Raw genomic sequence first — 21,116 nt, 5'->3', positions numbered from 1 at the left:
TTTAAGATGAGTGCATTTAATTCTATGAATACAATTTATTATGTACTGTACTTTCTATTGCTTTCCATTAATAAGCTTTAATACTATAAAATATTTTTGACTAATACAATCACAACCGGGATCGCCAGAGGGCGCTTTGGAGTAAGCATTGGCCCATTTTCATTAAGTAGGTATACACAGTTTCAATCAAATTACACTAATGAAAATATTGTATATAGTACGAATTTCAAATGTTTTGTTATATTCCACGCAGCTGCGAAATTTCCTAACTTTCAGTAAGCAAAGATTCTTCGTTACCATAGCCATCCGCTCCGATAATTTTAGTTCAGTTTCAATCCGCAAGGCAGCACCTACTCGGTCAACCCACAGTGTGAGAAGCTCACACGGGCTCGCGGTCACTTGTGGAAGTGCCACTATCTCCTAATGTCGGCGCGGCATTAGCGCCACATTAAGTATGACGAAACGGGCCGAGATTACATTCGAGCCGGCTTATTCTAGTGGACGATTCTTTTTCAATATTCTCGTAACTATTGCACATTTTGATTTTACAATTAAGGGATTCCCAGCACATTGTCACAAAACTTCATTCTTAACAACTTTTGTTCTATGATTTTCTTGTGTCTATAATTATAATTAAAATGATGAAAATATATACCTAAGTAAGTAAAATAAAAACAAAATAAATTAACGGTTTTGTTTTACATAATTTAACTAGAAAACTGGAAAACGCTATATGCTAATATATTTGTAACGTTTTATTTAATTTAACATACACTGGCGCCAGCTAGCGCCATGTCTATAATAATAAAAGGAGATTTTATGACTTAGTTAAAAGAATTGGTCGAAGAATTTGATAAAATATACAAAAATATACAAGAGCTTTTGGTGGGTCCTTATCTCAATCAAGTAATTTCGCCAAATATAACTTCTACCTAACAGTTTCCTGTTGTAAAATACTATGACCGGGTCTGTGACACGTCTATAAAAAAACTAAACCGAACTTAAAAGGCGAGGAAAAACCCAAAAGTAACATAAATAACTATGACGAATGGTAATAGAGCGATCCTAATTTAACCTCATAAATGACATCTCATTCGTTTTGATGTTCAGGACATAGTTAGCCATGCTGGTACCATATAATATTTAAATTAAACGAGCTTAGCTGATTAAACTATGATTCAACCCTTTGTAAATTATGTTGTTAATGAAACCGTACGTCTTCAACTCTACAAGGAAAGAAAAATGTTGAATGGACACATTTATTAGGTTATCGTGGTACACATCAATTGTAAAGTTGTAGTCAATTCGTGTGTAGTAATCTAGTAATGTAAAAATGAAATTGTGTTACTAATGACTTAACGACCATCATAAATAATGTTAACGAGTGGGGACTATTATTATTATTACTTGTACTGCCTTCATTATAAATTTATACCGCCATAATAATACTTATATTAATTTGGAACTTTGTTTTAGTTTGCGGCAAGTTCTAATCATTATTCAAAAAGTTATGGGATGTCACAATTAGTTTAAGAGGTATTTATATAAAAATAGTGAAATAGCTAGTTATTTTTATAATCAACTGAGCTTCAAGCAAAATGTCATTTCGCTCCAACACATCTTAATTTCACAGGTGGAGGTATTTCCAACTAGAAATATGCTACAGTTGCCAGATTAAATTCCCTATTAGTCTTGGTTCGCTGGTCTCTGGATATTCCTGCCATCTCACCTTACCTACTACATACGTATAGGGAGTCTATGGTATACTCCTAAGTGTAGGGTTATAACGACGACGATGACATAGGTAATATTGAGCTTTCTGTGCATAGAATTATCTTAAAGACCACTTTACTTAGGTTTATCTAATTTAAAAGATATATAAAATTGAATGAATGATTTCTAACTAGAGTTGTTTCACTAACAATTTATAAATACAAAATTTCACTTCAAACATTATCTTGTTGATAACTACATATGGTGGCGTGTATCGGGGTGAGATTTCTCTACAAGCCTGCGAACGCCAATTTAGTGCCAACCAATATGCGAATACCGCTTTTGCCGGCCAGCCACACGGCTTATATTCGTATAGAAATATTTCTGTTTTTGTGAGCATAAAAGTACGTGCGTGAAACGTGCTGACAAGTTAATCTGTACCGTACCAGCATGTGGCGAGCTGTATAGAAGTAAATCATATCAACGCCTCTACATGTGAAATTGCATGACTAATTATCTCACTTGGAGAGAAATTTACACCACATCTGTTATGTTGCTTTATTTCTGTCTAGACTAACTCTGATTTCGTGCTTACAAACTATACAATGACAGATTTATTTAGGTATTTATCGTACGGCTTTATTTACTAGTAAGGCCCGGGTCTCCTATTTACGCCGTAGGCCGCGTCACGATGCTCACTAGTCACTACGTCTACGCGCCAACGTCGGCGTGTGAGGGAGACCGCATCAGTCAATGATTTCAAAAGAAAGGATACGCCCGTCAGAACGTTTTGTCAAAAGAAAATGGCACCCGCGCGCTGGCCCTAATTTCATACAAATTATGACAGATTTATGAGGTTTTAGGGCCAACGCGAGGGTGTCATTTTCTAGAGCGGTTGGGCCTGTCCTTACGCTAGTAATATATAAGTCAATGGCATCAGTACATTTCTTGCATAGTGAGCATCGTGACGCGGCCTACGGCGTGATGCTGCATGGACGCGACCTACGGCGTAAATAGGAGACCCGGGCCATACACGTAAAAATTTATAGACGAGAGGTTGAGACGAACTACCTTTCTGGCCAGTACCGCCGTCCAAATGCCAAATTTGGCTGGATATACTAATGATTAGATTGGAGAAACGGAAACTTTTATGGCATTGAGAAAAATATATTTAAGGGCCCGTACAGGGTGACGTGCCGCGCCAATTTTGGGTTTTCAATGCTCTTCACACAGCACACGCAGTGACACGCACACATGTAAGTTTGCACAGTGGGTCGATAAACTTTTACTCGCCAACTTTATTGACAATTATGTTCAAGTACATTTTGGGTGATTTTAGGGTAAGTAAGTATAATTCTTACTTACACTGGTAGGCACCAGGAAAGAGTAGAAATTAATAGGGGTGCCACTTTACTCTATACTCGGAACCCGATTAGCTTTCTCAAACAAATGTGGTATTTACTTGTAGAAAGGTAACTAAAAGTATTAAAGTGTAGATAATAAGTTTCGGGCATCCTCCAGCCAACTGAACCCCGACGACAAAGCAAAGTAAATACATAGTGTCGCAAAAGGGCTATACTAAGCCAAAAGGGGATGACTCAAGGGGTCATTCTGAACAACTTTTGTTCTACGAGATTTGCAAATTCGCGAAAAAAAATATTCGTTTTCCATTGTAAAAAGTCCCATGTCCAACAAAGTTTCTATGAAAAAGATTTTTTTTTGTTAATTTCCAAAACTCGTAGAGCAAAAGTTCAGAATGACCCCCTGTCTTACTCCTTTTTACCCGACTGCCGAAGGAGGAGGGTAATGTTTTTTAATTGTATGTATGTATGTTTGTCTGTTTCTTTGTTCCCTCCTGTAGCCTAAACGGCTTGATAGATTTTGATGTATGAGGTATTGTTAGAAGCGTATTGATGGCGCGATGGCTATAGGCTATGTGACGTTCCATTAAAATGTACATAGCGCCCTCTTGAGGACATAACGTGATGATCGAAAAAATAATAATTCAACTTTGCCGTGTAAGGTATCAAATGAAAGGACTTGATTTTCACATTACAAAAATATGCATATTGAAGGTATTTAAATAACAACACCAAAATTATTGAAATAAAAAATGATCATGAACTACCTACCGACGTAAAATTTCATAAAATAAAAACAACTAAAAAGTTACAAATAAAAAAATACAATTATAAAAAACTAAAAACTTGACTGTACGCTAAAAACATGAAAACGAGTCCCAATGTTAATGGAAAGTATCGCAGGCGGGGACCAACTTGACCGCCACTCAAGGCCGTTTTCTAAGTAACATTCAGCTAAATGGTGAACCCTCTGCTGGTATAATTTGTTTATATACCGCTTTTTCAATACCTGTAAGTACATTTTTTGGCAGCATAATATTTTTACTTAATTTTAGGGATTCGAACGTCAAAAGAAAAAAAGCAACCGTTATAGTTAGGATCTCTTTGTTGTCCGTCTGTCTGACTGACTGTCTGTCACCGTCTTTTTTCTCAGAAACGGGTAAAGATATCAAGCTTATATTTCGCATAGATGGGGAGTACCCCAAAAAAAATATTATGGTACTCCCTGTCCCACACAAGTAAATTGGGGCTTATATTTTTTCCAGTTATTTTGATGTGTATCCTTTTTTTTTCTTTGTTGTTTTGTATAAGTATGTGTTTCTTTTCTTTAAATCTGTATTTTTTTGTTGTTGCTGTCTATGTGTCGAAAAAATGTATCTTTATCTTCAAATCACGCCATCTATCGTTTGTTTTTTTTGTGGCTACTGTCTATAGAAGATATTCCGTCATTGACAATTTTACGTTACGAATTTATTTTTATTTATTTTATTTTTATTTTTACATTTTCGTGGAGAATCAACAGCATTTTGTTAATAAATAACTAACAACTTGATGCCATTAACAGAATGAACTTAGTAAACCCAGTAAACCTAACACATCCAGAGGAAAAACAAAATCTCTTTCTCTCTCTCTGAAAAACATACTTAATAGCCCAAACTCGATGCTTTTAGCTATTAACATCTTTGAAATAAAATTGAGCCACCACCGTGTTACTGCCCTCATCAGATCCTCACGAGACCATACCTCAACCAGCACCAAGAGACTGTATTTTTGATCCCTAACCTAATGTTCGTGCGTATTGTCATCACTTAGATCCATTCGCGCCCCACACTGCGCGGATCAGAGAAATGAGTCGTGCTAATAAAATGAACTTTGTTGCCGCCGTACGAAGCGTCGACTGGGAAGCCATCTACACTGCACCAGCCGATAGTACCGACGTGCTTGCAACACGTATTCTTGAGATACTGAGCAGTAAATTTAGTATATGCTTCCCCTATAAATCCAAGACGTTTACTGCAAAGAGTGAGCGTTGGATATCGGAACACACTCTTAACATTAAAAGATTACTGTTCGACCTACTAGAACTCAACTCTAAAATTGACGATCCAGACTTGCACACTATGGTGAACGAAACGACGGACAAGTACAAAAGTATGCTAGCTCTGGAGCGCACGAGTTACTTTACTCAAAAAATTGCCAGTAACGAGAACAAGTGCAAGGCAATGTGGGGCGTGATTAACACTGAGCTGGACCGCGGCAACCGCTGCTCACTCGATATTACCGCTTTGGTGAAAAGTCCTGATGGCTCAAACTACTCATCCAAACGAGAGCTACTCGATGCGATGAATGAGCAGTTCGTTGGCGCGGCGGCGGCGTGCGGCGCGCCGGCCGCGGCCGTGCCGCTCGCGCTGGCCATGCTGCACGGGACGCGCCGCCCACTCGACCACTCTCTTCGACTCAAGCCATTTACTCCGCATGAAGTTTACGCGATTATCGTGAAGAGGATACCCCGCAAACCGAGCAAAGATATTTATAATATATCTTGCGAACTACTGAGCCTTGTAGCTGACTCGGTTGCCGTCGCCTTATCCACCCTATACAATCGATGTATAAAGGAAGGCATCTACCCAGCAAGCCTCAAACGGGTGAAAATATCACCGCTGTATAAGGGAAAGGGTAAGAGAGAAGACGGCAATGCATACAGACCAGTCGCTATAATACCTACACCAGCAAAGGTCCTGGAGAACGGACTAAGCGCACGGCTCACAATGTTCCTGGATGCTGGTAACCTCCTCTCCGATAAACAGTTCGCGTACAGAGCTGGCCGGTCCACCACGGACCTCGCGCGGGAGGTGGTGTGGGGAGTGCTGTCCGCACGAGAGTCCAACCGGCACGTCGCTGTACTCTGCTGTGACTTGTCGCGTGCCTTCGATGTGGCCGACCACTCCGTCATAGCTGCGAAACTCGAGCACTACGGTATCAGGGGCCCAGCCTTGCAGCTCCTAGTTGACTTCATGTCTAACAGAGTGCAAACTGTGGTAGGCGAGGGAGGTGCATCTAGGTCGCGAGAAATGGGTACTGACCTCGGCGTTCCACAAGGTTCGTCGCTGTCAAATATCATCTTCTCGCTACTAATGAACGACCTCCCAAATTCCATTCCTGATGCCCAAGTCACCATGTACGCGGATGACGTGGCCGCGACGGTCACGGGCAGCTCGGTCGACGACCTGGAGCGGCGGCTGTGTCTGGTCGCTGGGCAGCTAGCACACTGGTTTCAGGCTAACGGGCTTGCACTCAACCCTAAAAAAACTCAGGTGATGCTGTTCAACCTGGCCGGTAGACGCAGCCGTCCGCTACAAGTGAAAGTAGGGAGCGAAGACCTGTTCCAGGTCGATACATCTTGCTTCCTCGGATTCAAAGTCGACTGTGGCTTGTCCTGGAGTGACCATATAGATTGGCTCTGCGGACGCCTGGGCGGCGCTTGCTTCGCTCTCCAGAGACTTGCAGGAACGGTGCCGCGCGAGGTGGCCAGATCTTGCTATTTTGCGACGATCCAATCCCTCCTCACGTACGGGATCGAGCTGTGGGGCCGCGCGGCGGACTGGCACCGGGCATTCGTAATGCAGAAGCGGGCAGTGCGCGCTATGGCTCGAATTAAGTCAGATGAGTCGGCACGCCAGTATTTCGTTTCTCTGGAGATACTGACGTGTCCATCACTGTACATACTTAGTGTAGCCTTGTTTGTGCGGAAGAACCTGCACTTGTATAAAGAATGCCGGGGAGCCCGCCGCCGCGGCCAGCTGCTCGACGTGCAGCACAGGCTCGCGAGGAGCGAGCAGTCCGTGTATGTGTGTGGTCCGGGAATCTACAATAAACTACCTACTGATATAAAAAGTATGCAGACACTACAAGGATTTAAATACAAACTCAAAAAATGGCTCGCTACGCAGGCATTCTACACGGTAGGAGAATTCATCGACAGGTAGAATTAATGATTGTCTCTTTATCTGACAATTTCTATTTTATTAATGTAGGTAATGGTTTATTTAATAATGTAGGTACCTATCAATGTGATAATTTTAATTTGTTTTTATATTATATTATTTTATTATTTGTTACTGTGACATTGAAACTAATTGAATTTTCGTAATTATTCTATTTTATCTTGACATTGTTTGTGACAATCTTTGGATGTAATTATTTAATTTTAACTTTGGTGTACTGATGTATAACTTTTAATATTGACATGTAATGAATAATTATCAATAAACAAATCTAATCTAATCTAATCTATATTCCTGCTCCTCATCAGACCTTTACGAGACTGTAATATCACGAGAATATTGCACACTATCTAATTTAATTTAATGTATTGAATATACTGGAAGAATTATGCTTCCTCAATTTCAAATCAAATTATGTTGGTGTCATTAAAGTTGAAAAAGTGCAATGACAACCAATGTGCAGTGATTTTGTATCTGTACACGATAAGATCGCGAGCTGTCAGTGCTGCCTAAACCGACGTGACCCTTCTTTGGAGGCCAGCGGCCAACTGAGTCAAACGTCACTTGTGTTTATGATTTTATAACACAGAAAGCCGCCATAGATATTTGTATGAAGATTTGAGGGAAAAAAATTGCTCAAGTTTGGGATTAATTTACACAAAATAAGTGTGTGTTTATTAAAAAACAAGGTATTTAGCGCCTAGTCCAAGCCTTTAACTTTATAATATGATAAAAATCATATGAAAATTCTTAATAATTACGACACAGTTGTTACAATACGGGAGTGTGATTGACTGGTTTTTCTTGATATTCTGAAATTAATTTACAGTTATCCATAATCATTTACTTGAATTCGAATGATTCAGCACCTAGATAGACTCTTCAACTACCTGTGTGATTTTTTTCAAGGCTGTAGAGCGTCATTTACTACATAATTCTATGACAATGCCAACCCTCGATTCCCTATTGCAGACCCTTAAGTCGAGCGTACACTTAACAAGAAAGTGAAATAGAGTTTCGTACAGGAGAAGGCCTTTAATGCATCTTTAAAAAAAATTGCAAACAGACCATGTTTTTGCAATTTTTCGACTAGAAAAATCCAAAAAATTGACGCGCTTGTTTTCTTGGCAGCTGCTGGTTATCATCACGAGAACTTTCAGTACTATTTAATTCATTACAAATCCTTCAAATCAAGGCAGACATCTAACTCCCTAACTTGCCAAGAACCCGAACCTGTAGTTTTATCTGCAGATTTTTGCTGATTTCCAGGTCTAAATTTGCAATTCTGTTTGATCACAGGTGGTGGGTCTCTCGGAAGTGGCGGGCGCGAGCGCGGGCGAGGCGCGCTGCGGGCGGCGGCTGGTGTCGGGGCTGTTCTCCCGGCCGCGGCTGCCGCTCGGCTACTCCCTCGTGGCCACGGTGCCGCGCGGCGCCTGCCGGCTCAACGTCTCCGAGATCCTGCCCACTGACAACTACATCGGTTAGTATGTAACTGTGTGTGGTCGCAGGTGATGGGTCTTACGGAGGTGGCGGGCGCGGGCTTCGGATTTCCCGGCATGCAATAAGTAAAAGTACATTGGGCCTTTGTCCATCCTAGATGAAGGTTAACAATCCAAACATTAAGGACATATAAAATGATTGCCGATTGTTATCAAGCTATATTTAAAACAAGCTACAAAGTGCTCCTTATAAAGATCGATGTCGAATCGATTAACTGAAATTGCACCGGTGCCGCCGTTGCTTTCAATAGAGGCGCTTACGATACAGATTGTTGAGATAAATCGCCTTCACAAATTGATGCCACAACGTTCGCGAGTGTGAGCGAAAACAATCCGTATTGCACTTCAGGAATTCGAAGATTGATCACCTTTAGCTGGAATATTCAGAATTTTATTATTGCGAAATAAGAAATGGATGATTGTTAACTTTGTCCCATTTTATTTCAGCTCTGAAGCTGATGAATGGTTCGTACATAATGAATGGAGAGTTTGCGGTCAGCGCCCCTGGAAGCTATGAAGCGGCCGGAGCAAGATTTATCTACTCCCGCAACGCTAATGTCGACAATGTATTCGCCCGAGGACCCATTCAGCACCCCATCGACATTATGGTAAGACATGTACATTGTACATACCTACTATAGACCATCAATATGGCACTATCCATCAGATGTTCCTTTGAATTTGCTTGTCAATAGTGTGAAATCTGTAGGTGGAGTCTTCATCCTAATCTTTGGGTTCCAGATCTTATACACCGAGCCGAACCCAAGCATTAAATACGAATACCTGACAGATGCCAGTCCAGAAGAGACGACCAACGACATCCCGGGGTCCAAGCAGGCGCCGCAGCAGGACGCGCCGCACCCGAGACACCACCGACATCACAACCCCGCTTCCTACAAGAAAGCCTTGGAAAACAAGGAGATGGTGGAAAGCAACGTCATCGGAGACAGGAAGTTTATGTGGAAAATCCTCGCTTTCACGACCTGTTCTAGAACGTGTGGCGGTGGTTTACAGATAGGGAAGTTCAGGTGTGTGGAGGCCGTCGGTGGTGAGGACCGGGAGGTATCCGCGGCTCACTGCAGCGGGGCCCCGCCGCCGTCGCGCCGGCGCCGCTGCGGCGTGACGCCCTGCGCGCCGCGGTGGCGGGCGGCGCCCTGGGGGCCCTGCCCGGTCTGCGGCCCCGCGCACAGAACCAGGATCGTGGGCTGCGTGCAGGACCACACTAAAGGACTCACTAAGGTGAATAACTAATTTCGAACAGCATTATAATGAGTCTTGATTTAATGTTCAAATATTTTTTTCGAATCTATAGGGTATCCATGTTTGCAATTCACAGATAAGTGACCAAAACTGCCCTCTACCGATGCCACCGAATTCCGAACCTTGCGACATTCCGAACTGCGACGGGACGGCGTCCACGACAGAAGCGCCACGGGTCGACCAGCGCCGCCAGATACGACCAGGTCCAAGAACTGACGCCTTCCACGGAGGGCCGGTCATATCGCTGTCACCTAACGCTTCGGATAATGAAGTGGGGGCGCCCTACGAGCCCCGCTACAAGGCTGACAGTCAGGGCGCTGGGTGGTTGTACACCGAATGGTCTTCGGTTAGTATTTTTTTTGTCCATTAGCTATCCAGGTATGTTTATTCTGAAATAAATTGATCTAAAAAGGATAACCGTAAATCAAACTATCGCTAGGCTGATACCTATGCACCTATCAGATGATTCTGAGCTGTTTATACACAACCCTTAGTATTTATACAGTCGCGAGCAATGAAAAAGTTCCAGTCACATAATAACATGGAACGACATGGCAGGTGGAACTTTTTCATTGCTCACGCGATCATTATCTGTAAATAACTAGTAAAAGTCCTACCCCTAATTATAGAAAAGTTACAAAACGTTTTAGCTATTGAACTGTTTTGTCTCTCTCTGTCTAAGGGGGCTATTCTACATACAATAATTATTTCTCACACCAGTGCGTTGGCTGGTGCGTGGGAGGTGGGATCCAGTCGAGGGGCACGCGGTGCGCGGACCCCGCCGGCTGCGCCGTCCGCCAAGCCATGCGGTCCTCGCAGACGTGCCGGCCGAAGATCACGTGCAATGCCCACGAAGGACAGTGGTTTACTGGTGAGATTCTCGAACTTATACTTAGCAAGTGCATGAAGATACGGTACGGGTACATTGTTCTGTATCATATTCTTCTGGTTCTGAAATATTAGGTACAGAGAGAAATGTATGAGCGTTGTAACATTTTATTTTTTATTTTTAGAGTTATGTACCGCGAATGGAATAAATGAACCCTTATATGATCACTTTGTTGTCCGTCTGTCTGTGTGTCTGTCCATCTGTCACCAACCTTTTTCTCAGAACTGATTCCCGCATTTCCAATAAGTTCATCTTCCCAATCGATAGACAAATTCTAACATGATCCCCTCGCCAATATTCCAGGGGAGTGGTCGAAGTGTTCGGCTGGGTGCGGCGGCCAGCAGATCCGGGGCGTGCTCTGCATCGGAGGCACCGGGCGGCGGCTCCGGGACACGGCCTGCAAGAGCCCCAAGCCCGACATCACCAGGCCCTGCGGGGAGGCCTGCGCGCCCACCTGGTATCTCAGCGAGTGGGGCGAGGTAAGAAATTGTTATCTTGGATAGGCATTGGTGACAAGATTGGTACTACTGTAGTGCGTATGAATGAGTGAATGAGTTTATTTTTAATGAATGAATGAATTTAGGTACTTGACCTAATAATTTACTGTCCAAGTTATAACTTCAAGTACCAATGAAGCCAATGATCCATCTAAAGGTAGCATGGAAGAGATCGCTTTTAGTAGTAAGGCCGCCTACTGTGTTCTCTTCACATTCTCATCCTATTTACAAACGATGGTGACTCGATTACCGGGAATGGGATGGGACCAACTGCATTCAAGTGAAAGTTCTTCGAACTCACATAAAACTCTACATACAGCTGATAGAATAATTAATCGATTTCACATAACACAAAATATCAATTTCACACAAAGGAAAATTAACTCAATAGGCCACCATTTCACTAAAAACTAAAAGATCTCTTCCAGGCCACCTTTAGGTGGAGGAATAACTTAAAGAATAAATGAGCAAGCTATACACTTCTGTACCTTGTCAAACTGACGAACCGTCAATGTTTCAATGAATGGATAGTCGGTTTCAGATTGACGATTCAAAAGTCTATAAGTACCTATTTATACAGCTGACTGTACAAATGTTGTTGTAAACATTCACAAAGTTCTCTCCACAGTGCAAAGGTCCGTGCGAGGCCGGCGTGCAGACGCGCACAGTGTGGTGCGCGCGCGACGGGGCAGAGGGCGCCACCGGCGCGCTGCGAGACAACGAGTGCCGCGAGCATCGCCCCCTGGCGAGGCGGACCTGCGTGCCCAAGCGGTGCTCGACCAAGCCCGCCGTGCAGTTCGCGCCGGCTGGTGAGTGCTAGAGTGGATATTGGTAGCTGACTTTCTGAAGGCAGAAATTCTAATTTTAACGCTGTCAACTATCAATTTTGCTAACAAAAAATGACATTTACGAATTTTACGATAACATGCATAGCGCAATGACAAAGGAATAAAGAGAGGACCTGGCATAAAAATCGGTACTTAAAAATATGTCGTCGTCTCTTTATAACTTATTGGTGTTATCGTACGTAAAAAAGGACAACAGTAGTTTTGTCTTTGCCTAAAATTACAACATTGCGACCGGTCGCCATATTGATTGACATCCAAACACAAGGTACTTCAACTGTCAAACAATTTGTTTGTTTACATTTTTCAAGAAAACCGCCGCCATTTTAATTGAAACCAAAGTTTAGGTAAGCGCATTTTTTTCGTTGATATGCCATGTCCTCTCTTTATTCTTTTGTCATTGGCATAGCGTCAACATAGTTTTGACAGCTCTGAAATTCGAATGTCTATTGCTATTTCAAAATTATCGATCGGCATCATTGTTATTGAGAGCCCTTTTGTAAAACAACAAATCGACTTCGAGCGAGCAGCGTAAGTGACGTCACGCGCTGTCCGAGGGAGGGAGACGTTTTGCCAGTGAGGCGTAATTTAACGAAAACTGAAACTTCGTCAGCGACTTTATATACGTATTGAAACAGATCAGGGATAACTTTTTTCATACTTCATAATACTGACTTCAGTGGGTCAATAATTCCAATGACACTTCCAAAATTACACACTGGGACTAAACATTACGGTTATGTACAGTCTGGGACAAGGAGAACTGACCCCTCTTAGGTAACATTGTCACTCTGGGTTCCGGTTTTTTTGCCCGAATCTAGGTTCCGACTTCTTTTCCCCAATCCGTACCAATCCCTAAAAAGCAAGGGAGTACGTAACTAATCGTAGATAACTTGCAGGGGCCGAGCCGCAGCCACGAGTGACACGGCATGAGATGCACAAACCACAAGACGTTCCTCTCAGTGAGAGATCATTCACCGACGGTAAATAATCATTACTTGTATTATTATTATAACCTAACCTACACAAAAAATCCCCGACATTCTACACTAAAAGTTACATAACTTTTGAACGGATAATCAGATTTCGAGAAAATATGGGTCAGAAAACTCGGGATTACATTATTTATCAAATTAAATAAGTAGAAATAGATAAACATATTTTTTTAGAATTAGTCTACTCCCAAGATAGGTTTCTAAAACATACATACACATACATATGCTCACGCCTGTCTCCCAGAGGGGTAGGCAGAGACTATGGATCTCCACGTGCCACGATCCTGACATACTTCTTTCGCTTCCTCCACATTCATAAGTCTCTTCATACATGCACGTCGGTTTCGGAAACTCCTAATTTGGCTCTTCTTGAGTATGTCGCCTATCTGGTCGACATACTTTCGCCTAGGACGTCCTCTACCGACACAACCATACATCTCCGCACAATAAATTTCTTTCGTCAATCTTCTTTCATCCATCCTTTCAATGTGACCAAACCATCTCAACATTCCCTTTTCAATTTTGGTCACTACGTCTTCTTTTACTCCAACTCGATCTCTTATAACACTATTCCTTATCCTATCATTCAGTTTCAGTCCACACATACTTCTTAGAGAGCGCATCTCAACAGCATTTACCCTACTTTCATTCTTCTTCTGCCAAACCCAGCTTTCACTTCCATACATTAGTGTAGGGACCAACACTCCGCCATGAACAGCCAAACGAGCCTTTTGAGACACGCTTTGACTCCTCATGAAAGAGTGCAAGGCCCCATTTACTTTATTTCCCGCTTTCACTCTTCTTTCAATATCCCCCTCACATTTCCCATCCCTCGTAAACAGACTACCCAAATAAACAAACTCATTCACTTGCTCCACTTTTTCGTTCTCGATCGTGATCTTACATTCAGTTACCTCTTCCTCTCTTTCAAACACCATAACTTTCGTCTTATTAACATTCACTTTCATTCCTTTCCTTTTAAAACTTTCATGCATGAGAGTTACTTGTTGTTGCAGCTGTTCTACCGATGATGCAAGTATGACTTGATCGTCAGCATACAGCAAACACTTAAGAAGTAACTCTCCTATTCGCAAACCTCTTTCGTCATCTTTCATATCCTTGAGACAACTATCCATAAATAAATTAAACAGCCAAGGCGAAGCCACACATCCCTGTCTAACACCTCTGTGGATACCAAACCAGTCAGTGTAGGCTCCGTTTATCCTGACACACGCACTAGATTCCCTATAAAGGGACCTCAGTGCCCGCGTCAGGTGGCCGTCCACTCCATAAACGGATAGTGTCTCCCATAAATCATTCCTCCTCACTCTGTCATAAGCCTTTTCTAAATCTACGAAGGCACAGAACACCTTTTGCTGCTTTGCAAGGACCTTTTCTGTGACGCTTCGTAGAGAAAAGACTTGATCCGTACATCCCATCCCCTTTCGAAAACCACCTTGCACATCCCAGATCTTTTCCTCCGTCTCTTTCACTACCCTTTCAATCAATATTTTTGCATACAATTTACCAACTATACTTAAGAGGCTGATGCCGCGGTAACTGTTGCAGGTCTGGAGCGAGCCTTTTCCTTTATACAAAGGAACTATGACCGCTCTGCACCAGTCGCGTGGCACCGTACCGCAACGCCAGCACTCATTAAAGAGTTGGTAAAGCTCACTTGCAGCCACTCCACCTCCCGCTCTTAGCATCTCTAAAGATACCCTATCATACCCGGCCGATTTGCCAACTTTCATTCTTTTTAATGCATCCATAATTTCTTTCATACTTATCTTGTTTTCCTCATCTACAATTCTTTCACTTTCTACCTCTACATCATTTACAGTCATACAATCTGTGCTTTCAAACAAACTTTCAAAATATTCTTTCCATCTTTTAAGGACTTTATTTTCATCATTCAAAACATCTCCATTTTCATCCCTTATCACATCCAGATTTGTATTCTCTGACTTCCCTCGAGCCTTTCTTACCAACTTCCAGAACAATTTAATGTTCGCTCGAAAGTTGTCAGAGAATTTTCTATCACATTCATCTTTTAATGCCTTTTTCTTCCTTTCAATCACTTCTTTTACTTTTTTCTTTAGTAAAACATACTTTTCACGAATCTCTTTCATTTCATCTTCCATTCCCTGATTTCCTTGCATTCTGTTGTTGGCTTTTTTAGACAACAAATCCAACCATGCCATCTTCTTTTCATTCACTACCTTTTTGCATTCATCATCCCACCAAGTAAGCTCCCTCTTACCACTCTTCTTTCTTTTATTCACTCCACATACTTTCACCGCCGTATTAACTAAATTGTCTTTCAAGCGCTTCCATTTTTCTTCTAAATCATTTTCATCTAAGATATTAGTGCTCTCTAAGTTTTCTTTCAAACTTCTTCTATACTCTTCACTTACTACATCATCTTGCAATTTTTCTACTTTGATACGCTCTAAATTTGTTGCTGATACTCGAGGTCGGTGTCGCCAATAATTAAACAGACCACGAATCCGGCTTACAACCAGAAAATGGTCCGTTCCAACATTGACACCCCGATAGGCTCGAGTATCAACAACGTTTACGCGTAATCTTTCATCCACAATCACAAAATCTATTATACTCCTTTCATTCTGTCGTTGCCATGTATACATATGTATCTCCTTGTGCTTGAACATAGAATTAGAAACTACACTCGCGAGCAACCAAATCGACTCAAGCCTTCACGGCGCACATATACATTGATTTTCCTAAAACGATAAATGGTAAATATAAAAGTGATATGTCATTCGAAAGCTGAAGAATTAGGCTTTCAATTAAGATCAATACCATAAAAAAAAACTAAGCGCAGATTTAATGACGCATTTTAATTGCCCGTCAGTGTTAATTACCTCATTAGGAATCCACGCCTTGCGCTACCTGATCCCGCTATAAAACCTTTCCACATCCGGTGTACCTTATCAGTCGCTTGTTGCAAGTTGACCGGTACACATCTCGTTGCATTGTATTCCTTGTTTTCGCAAACCCATGGATACCACACCAGAAGAAGCTGCTCAAGTTGTTGCCTTGCTGCAACAAGGGTTAAGTCAGCGAGCAGTCGCTGCCCAGCTCCACTTGAGCCAGTCTGCTGTATCCCGAGTATACAGACGGTTCCAAGAGACTGGTGCCTTCAATCGAAGACCAAGAACGGGCCGCCACCGCTGCACTTCAGAGAGAGACGACCGCTTCATTGTCTCAACCTCGCTGCGCAATCGACACCTTACGGGCGTTGATGTGCAGCAAGAACTGAGACGTGTACGACAAGTGGCTGTCAGCGAGTGGACAGTGAGAAGACGCTTGAAGGAAGCCAACTTGACACCAAAAAGACCTGCATCAGGCCCCAAATTGACTGCAGGCCACCGACAAGCGCGTCTTCAGTTTGCTCGAGAGCATCTCGATTGGAGCATTGCGCAATGGCGGTCGGTCCTGTTTACTGATGAGTGCAGAGTGTGTCTGCATGGCAGTGACAGGAGAGGCCGGGTCTACCGGCGTCCGGGGGAACGATTTGCCCAATGTTGTTTCGCTGAAACAGTAGCATATGGCGGCGGTTCCTGCATGATGTGGGCTGGTATTTCTCTAGAGGGAAAAACCGCACTTGTTTTCGTGCCTGGAGGCGGCCGAGGAGGCGGGTTAACAGCTGATCGGTACATCACCGACATTCTACTCGGTCATGTTGTGCCCTATGCAGAATTTGTCGGTGAAGACTTCGTGCTAATGCACGACAATGCCCGCTGCCACACGGCACGAGTCAGTCGGCAGTTTCTGAGAGAGAAGGAATTGCGCACGATGGACTGGCCTGCGCTCAGTCCTGACCTGAATCCCATCGAACACTTATGGGACGAGCTCAAAAGAAGAGTTCGGGCCAGGAATCCAGTCCCTGCAAGCGTGGACGAGCTGAAGACAGCTTTATTAGAGGAGTGGGACGGCATTCCTCAGGAAACTGTCAAAAAGTTGATAAGGTCTATGAGAAACAGGCTGCAGGCTGTAATTAGGGCAAGAGGGGGCAATACAAAGTATTGATTTAAATAAATAAATTTTTATCTTAACATTTTTTGTTTAATTTGTATAATACGATACCCATACCCTTTTTTCCTAAATTCCCGTTTTTCCTACAATTGCGTTCAGACATCATTTATTTCAAAAATGATGAATGGATTTCAATAATAATGATATCAAATTAAAGCTGACATCTTAAGCTTTTAAATGACATATCATTTTTATTATTTCTATTCATAATTTTACTTGTATTAATGTATGTTTGCGCCGTCAAGGCTTGAGTCGATTTGGTTGCTCGCGAGTGTATAAGGTTTCTTTCTAAGCAAACATCCAGAAGATACCTGCCATTCTCATTCACTCTTACGTCACCAAACTTACCCAATACACTTTCATACCCATCACGCTGTACACCTACCCAACTATTAAAATCACCGAGCATAATAACCCTTTCATTCTCATCGCAATTATCTAACACTCCATTCATACTTAGCCAAAACTCATCTTTCTCCTGTGTAGACTTTGACGTATCCGGGGCATAAACCCCCAGAACAAACAATCTCGTCAAACCTACTTTTAACCGGATCCAGATAAGTCTCGGGCTCACGCACTCGTACTCTTTTACACAATTATTCCAGCGTTCAGATAGGACAATCCCAACCCCTTGACAGCCATGCTCTGATTCAGGAACCCCTGACCAATAGGCTGTCAGAGTTCCGTGCGTGGTAATGCCCTTACCTTTCTGCTTGGACTCATTCACACATAGCAAATCCATTCCTCTTGTGTTAAACACCTCGCATACTTCATCTATCTTTCCATCCAGACCCCCACAAATATTCATCGTGGCTATGCGGGTCTCCACAGCCCACTTTTCGCTCCTCCGAGAGACACGGCGTGACGGGTTGCGAACCGCGTCGCCACCACCGGGTTGAACCATATTGAACCCTGTTCTCTTGGAGTGTAGTTATCGGTTTCACGGCACCATGAATGGTGTTCCGCTACTCACGGGAGGGGCCGGAGCACTGAGAGGCCGAAGCGTGAGGCTCACACGAGAAGGCTAACTTCATCCCCCCCAAAGTTTCTAAAACATTTTAATAAATTTTCAGGAACAAAGGTGTGTGAGGACAAACTGAACAACTGCCATCTAGCGGTGCAGGCGAGACTCTGTCACTACCACTACTACACGGAGTACTGCTGCCGCTCCTGCCACGGACGGTAGACGACATTCTTTGGTAAGACTATAGGTACTTTTTAATTTAGCAACATAATGTAGTAAGAGTTTTTAATACACCGTTCGAGTAGTGGCGAGTAAACGCCATTTTGTATGGCGCGAGGGAGTGTCTCATTGCGGTACACGCACTGCAGTAATGCTATATACGAATTAGCTTATTTTTTACCGCTCAAATAGTAAACAAACTCATAGGTACTAAATACAACAGTTAAGTACGTATTAACATTGCTTAATTTGGTATTACTTAAGAATATAAGTAGGTACCTACTCATCTGGCAATCTATGGAAAGGCTAATTAATTTCATTTTCCATTTTCAGGTAGCGTTGCTGCAGTATAAAGAAACGCATAGGCATTTTGAGATCAAAATGTTATATGGCACGAACTTTCAGTGAGAAATGAAGTGAAGTAGTTAATGGAAATAATTTGTTATAGACAACAACACACACTGCCACTGCCAGTGTGGTGTTTTGGTGGAAATAAATAAACAATTACAAACCATTGCCCTAGTAAAATTTTGGCATTTATTGTGAAGTTAACAACTAAGGTTGAATTTATATGTAAAAAAATTCTCTTGCATGGTTTGGTTGGTTGTTAATTTCCAGCAGTACCTATAAGTATTAGCGTTAGTTACGTGATCTCCAGTGTAAAACCGAAAATGGGGTGGATCTGTGACGGTTCAATTACGAATCTGATTTTATGAGCAAACTGCATTTTCAAGTAACCATTTTCTCTATATAATTATGAATAAGAAATATATGAGACAAGAATACTACTCTGTGTAAAAAGTATCGGGACTTTATCAATAAAACACAAAATGTTTGTTATTCATCCAAATTTATTTTAATACCTTCAAAGTATGCTCTTTTAGAATCGATACATACCTATATGCCAACAAATTAACCAATCATCACAATTTTTTTTTATACGCTGTTTCCATAGTTGTGTTTAGTAGTCGCGGCGATTTTTCCTTTTCGTCTTCCATCGATTGTTAGTCTAAGTCATGTTGACTGTTTTCTTTGACTATCGTGGTGTTGTGCACTCGGAATTCTTGCCAGAAAGTCAAACGGTAGGAAAATAATATTATTTGCGGGTTATGTGGAATTTAATACTGCAAATTTGACAAAGAAGATCAGATTTGTGGAAAAAAAATCTAGAAAGATTTTCACCGCGATAATGCGCCTTCGCACAAGGATCATCATTGTGAATGAATTTTTGCGCAAAAACTCAACACATACCATCGAGCATCCACCATATTAACCAGGTATCACGGCTCTAGCTTCTTTTTTTCCAAAACTCAAATTACCACTTCGAGGCACTGTTTTCAATCGATAGAAGACAAAATCGGAAAATGTAAGGAAAATTTGCCGTGAGTACTAAACACAACTCTGGAAACAGCGTATAAAAAAATTGTGATCATTGGATAATTTCTTGACATATTTATGTATCGATTCTAAAAGAGCATACTTTGAAGGTAATAAAATAAATTTGGATGAATAACAAACATTTTGTGTTTTATTGATAAAGTCCCGATACTTTTTACACAGAATATGTATATGTTTATAGGCAAAGTATCACCCATGGAAGTAATAATACAACAGGAATGCGCACTGCACCAAAAAAACGAGCCGACAGAGATAGTCAGCACGGAGCCCTCCATCTCTTTCTATTTTTTGTGACCATAATTTTAGGTAATTCATGAGACATCACTTCTAATCTATCATGTCGCGAATAGGTGTCGATAGTCTCAAAGTCACCTATTATTCGAATAATTAAAATTGATGTACAGGTAAGTAAATAACTGACAATGATTAAAAGTCTTAGCAAAATCACACTCTTTATTGTTATAAACACTTGCGATGAATCGGGATTTATCATAGGGTTTAAAATGATGAAAATTTGTGGGAATTACTTCGAACCACCTTTGCTATGTTTCTTCATTGGAAGGAAAGCTGAAATTTGGGAAAATATAATTTGAAGTAAATAAAATTAAGTTGTGTGAACAAGAAAGTGTCAAAACAGGTTAACATTAAACGCAACTATGTACCTAAAACGTGTTTACTCTGTGGGTGTTCCGTTTACATAGTCTAGAGATGAAAATCATAAGATTTCAAAAAAATATCTCAACCTAAGTGCTTCCGCCAGTTTTAAGCTTGATAAATTATCTTATTTATAATACTCATATCTATCACCAAAAAAATCAACAGCTCATAAATCTTTACCAGCCTTATAAGATAACAGCCACAATAATACCTAATGATACTTAGGTATAAAATAAAACAAAAAGTTGAATGAAACAGGTCCTAATTAATGGAAAGTGATTCAAAAGTACGAATGAATGGTCACCCTAACCATAACGTCTGTCACAACAGTATAAACGTCATCCGTCATCTTGACAACTTCGGTCTTGTCGTAAAGTATTTAGAAAAACTACCAATATTTTTTATGAAATTATTATTCATACAAATACCAAATATTTCATTAAAATTACATGTTTATAATGATTTATTATAAATTTGTTTTTGAAAATGATATGATATACAGTAGTCTACGAGTTAATTTAATTTTTTTTTTGCATAGCTCTCTTCGTACAAAATATACTAAAGTTTTCACAACTAAATCCTGGCAATTGTTAGAAAGAGAGGAAGGGCTCTGTGGTAACCCTCTCTATCGGCTCGCGGCCTCTTTCACTTCAAATATAAATCTTAAGGTGAATTCGTTAGGTCTATTTTTGTTTGCATCATTTTGGTGAGACATCCATGGTATCACCAAACCTAACATAATAGGTCAGGGTA

The 21,116-nt window shown here is 41.5% G+C and overlaps 1 protein-coding gene across 1 annotated transcript in view; it reads left to right on the top strand.

Annotated features, from left to right (window-relative positions):
- The window catches only part of LOC105388412 (ADAMTS-like protein 4), a 118,686-nt gene extending 98,978 nt beyond the window's left edge, over nt 1-19,708 (top strand). The window contains exons 8-17 of the mRNA XM_048627883.1: nt 8,378-8,558; nt 9,025-9,185; nt 9,319-9,816; nt 9,914-10,183; nt 10,558-10,708; nt 11,030-11,205; nt 11,852-12,032; nt 12,968-13,051; nt 18,199-18,324; nt 18,642-19,708. Coding sequence (XP_048483840.1) covers nt 8,378-8,558; nt 9,025-9,185; nt 9,319-9,816; nt 9,914-10,183; nt 10,558-10,708; nt 11,030-11,205; nt 11,852-12,032; nt 12,968-13,051; nt 18,199-18,311 — 1,815 coding nt within the window. The 3' untranslated portion in view covers nt 18,312-18,324; nt 18,642-19,708. The remainder of the gene's footprint in view (nt 1-8,377; nt 8,559-9,024; nt 9,186-9,318; nt 9,817-9,913; nt 10,184-10,557; nt 10,709-11,029; nt 11,206-11,851; nt 12,033-12,967; nt 13,052-18,198; nt 18,325-18,641) is intronic.
- The last annotated feature ends 1,408 nt before the right edge of the window (nt 19,709-21,116 follow it).

Source organism: Plutella xylostella, chromosome 19 (assembly GCF_932276165.1).
Source record: "Plutella xylostella chromosome 19, ilPluXylo3.1, whole genome shotgun sequence".
NCBI classification, from domain to species: Eukaryota; Metazoa; Arthropoda; class Insecta; order Lepidoptera; family Plutellidae; genus Plutella; species Plutella xylostella.
The sequence above is the reverse complement of the archived record's forward strand: the minus strand, read 5'-3'. Positions and strand labels throughout refer to the sequence as shown.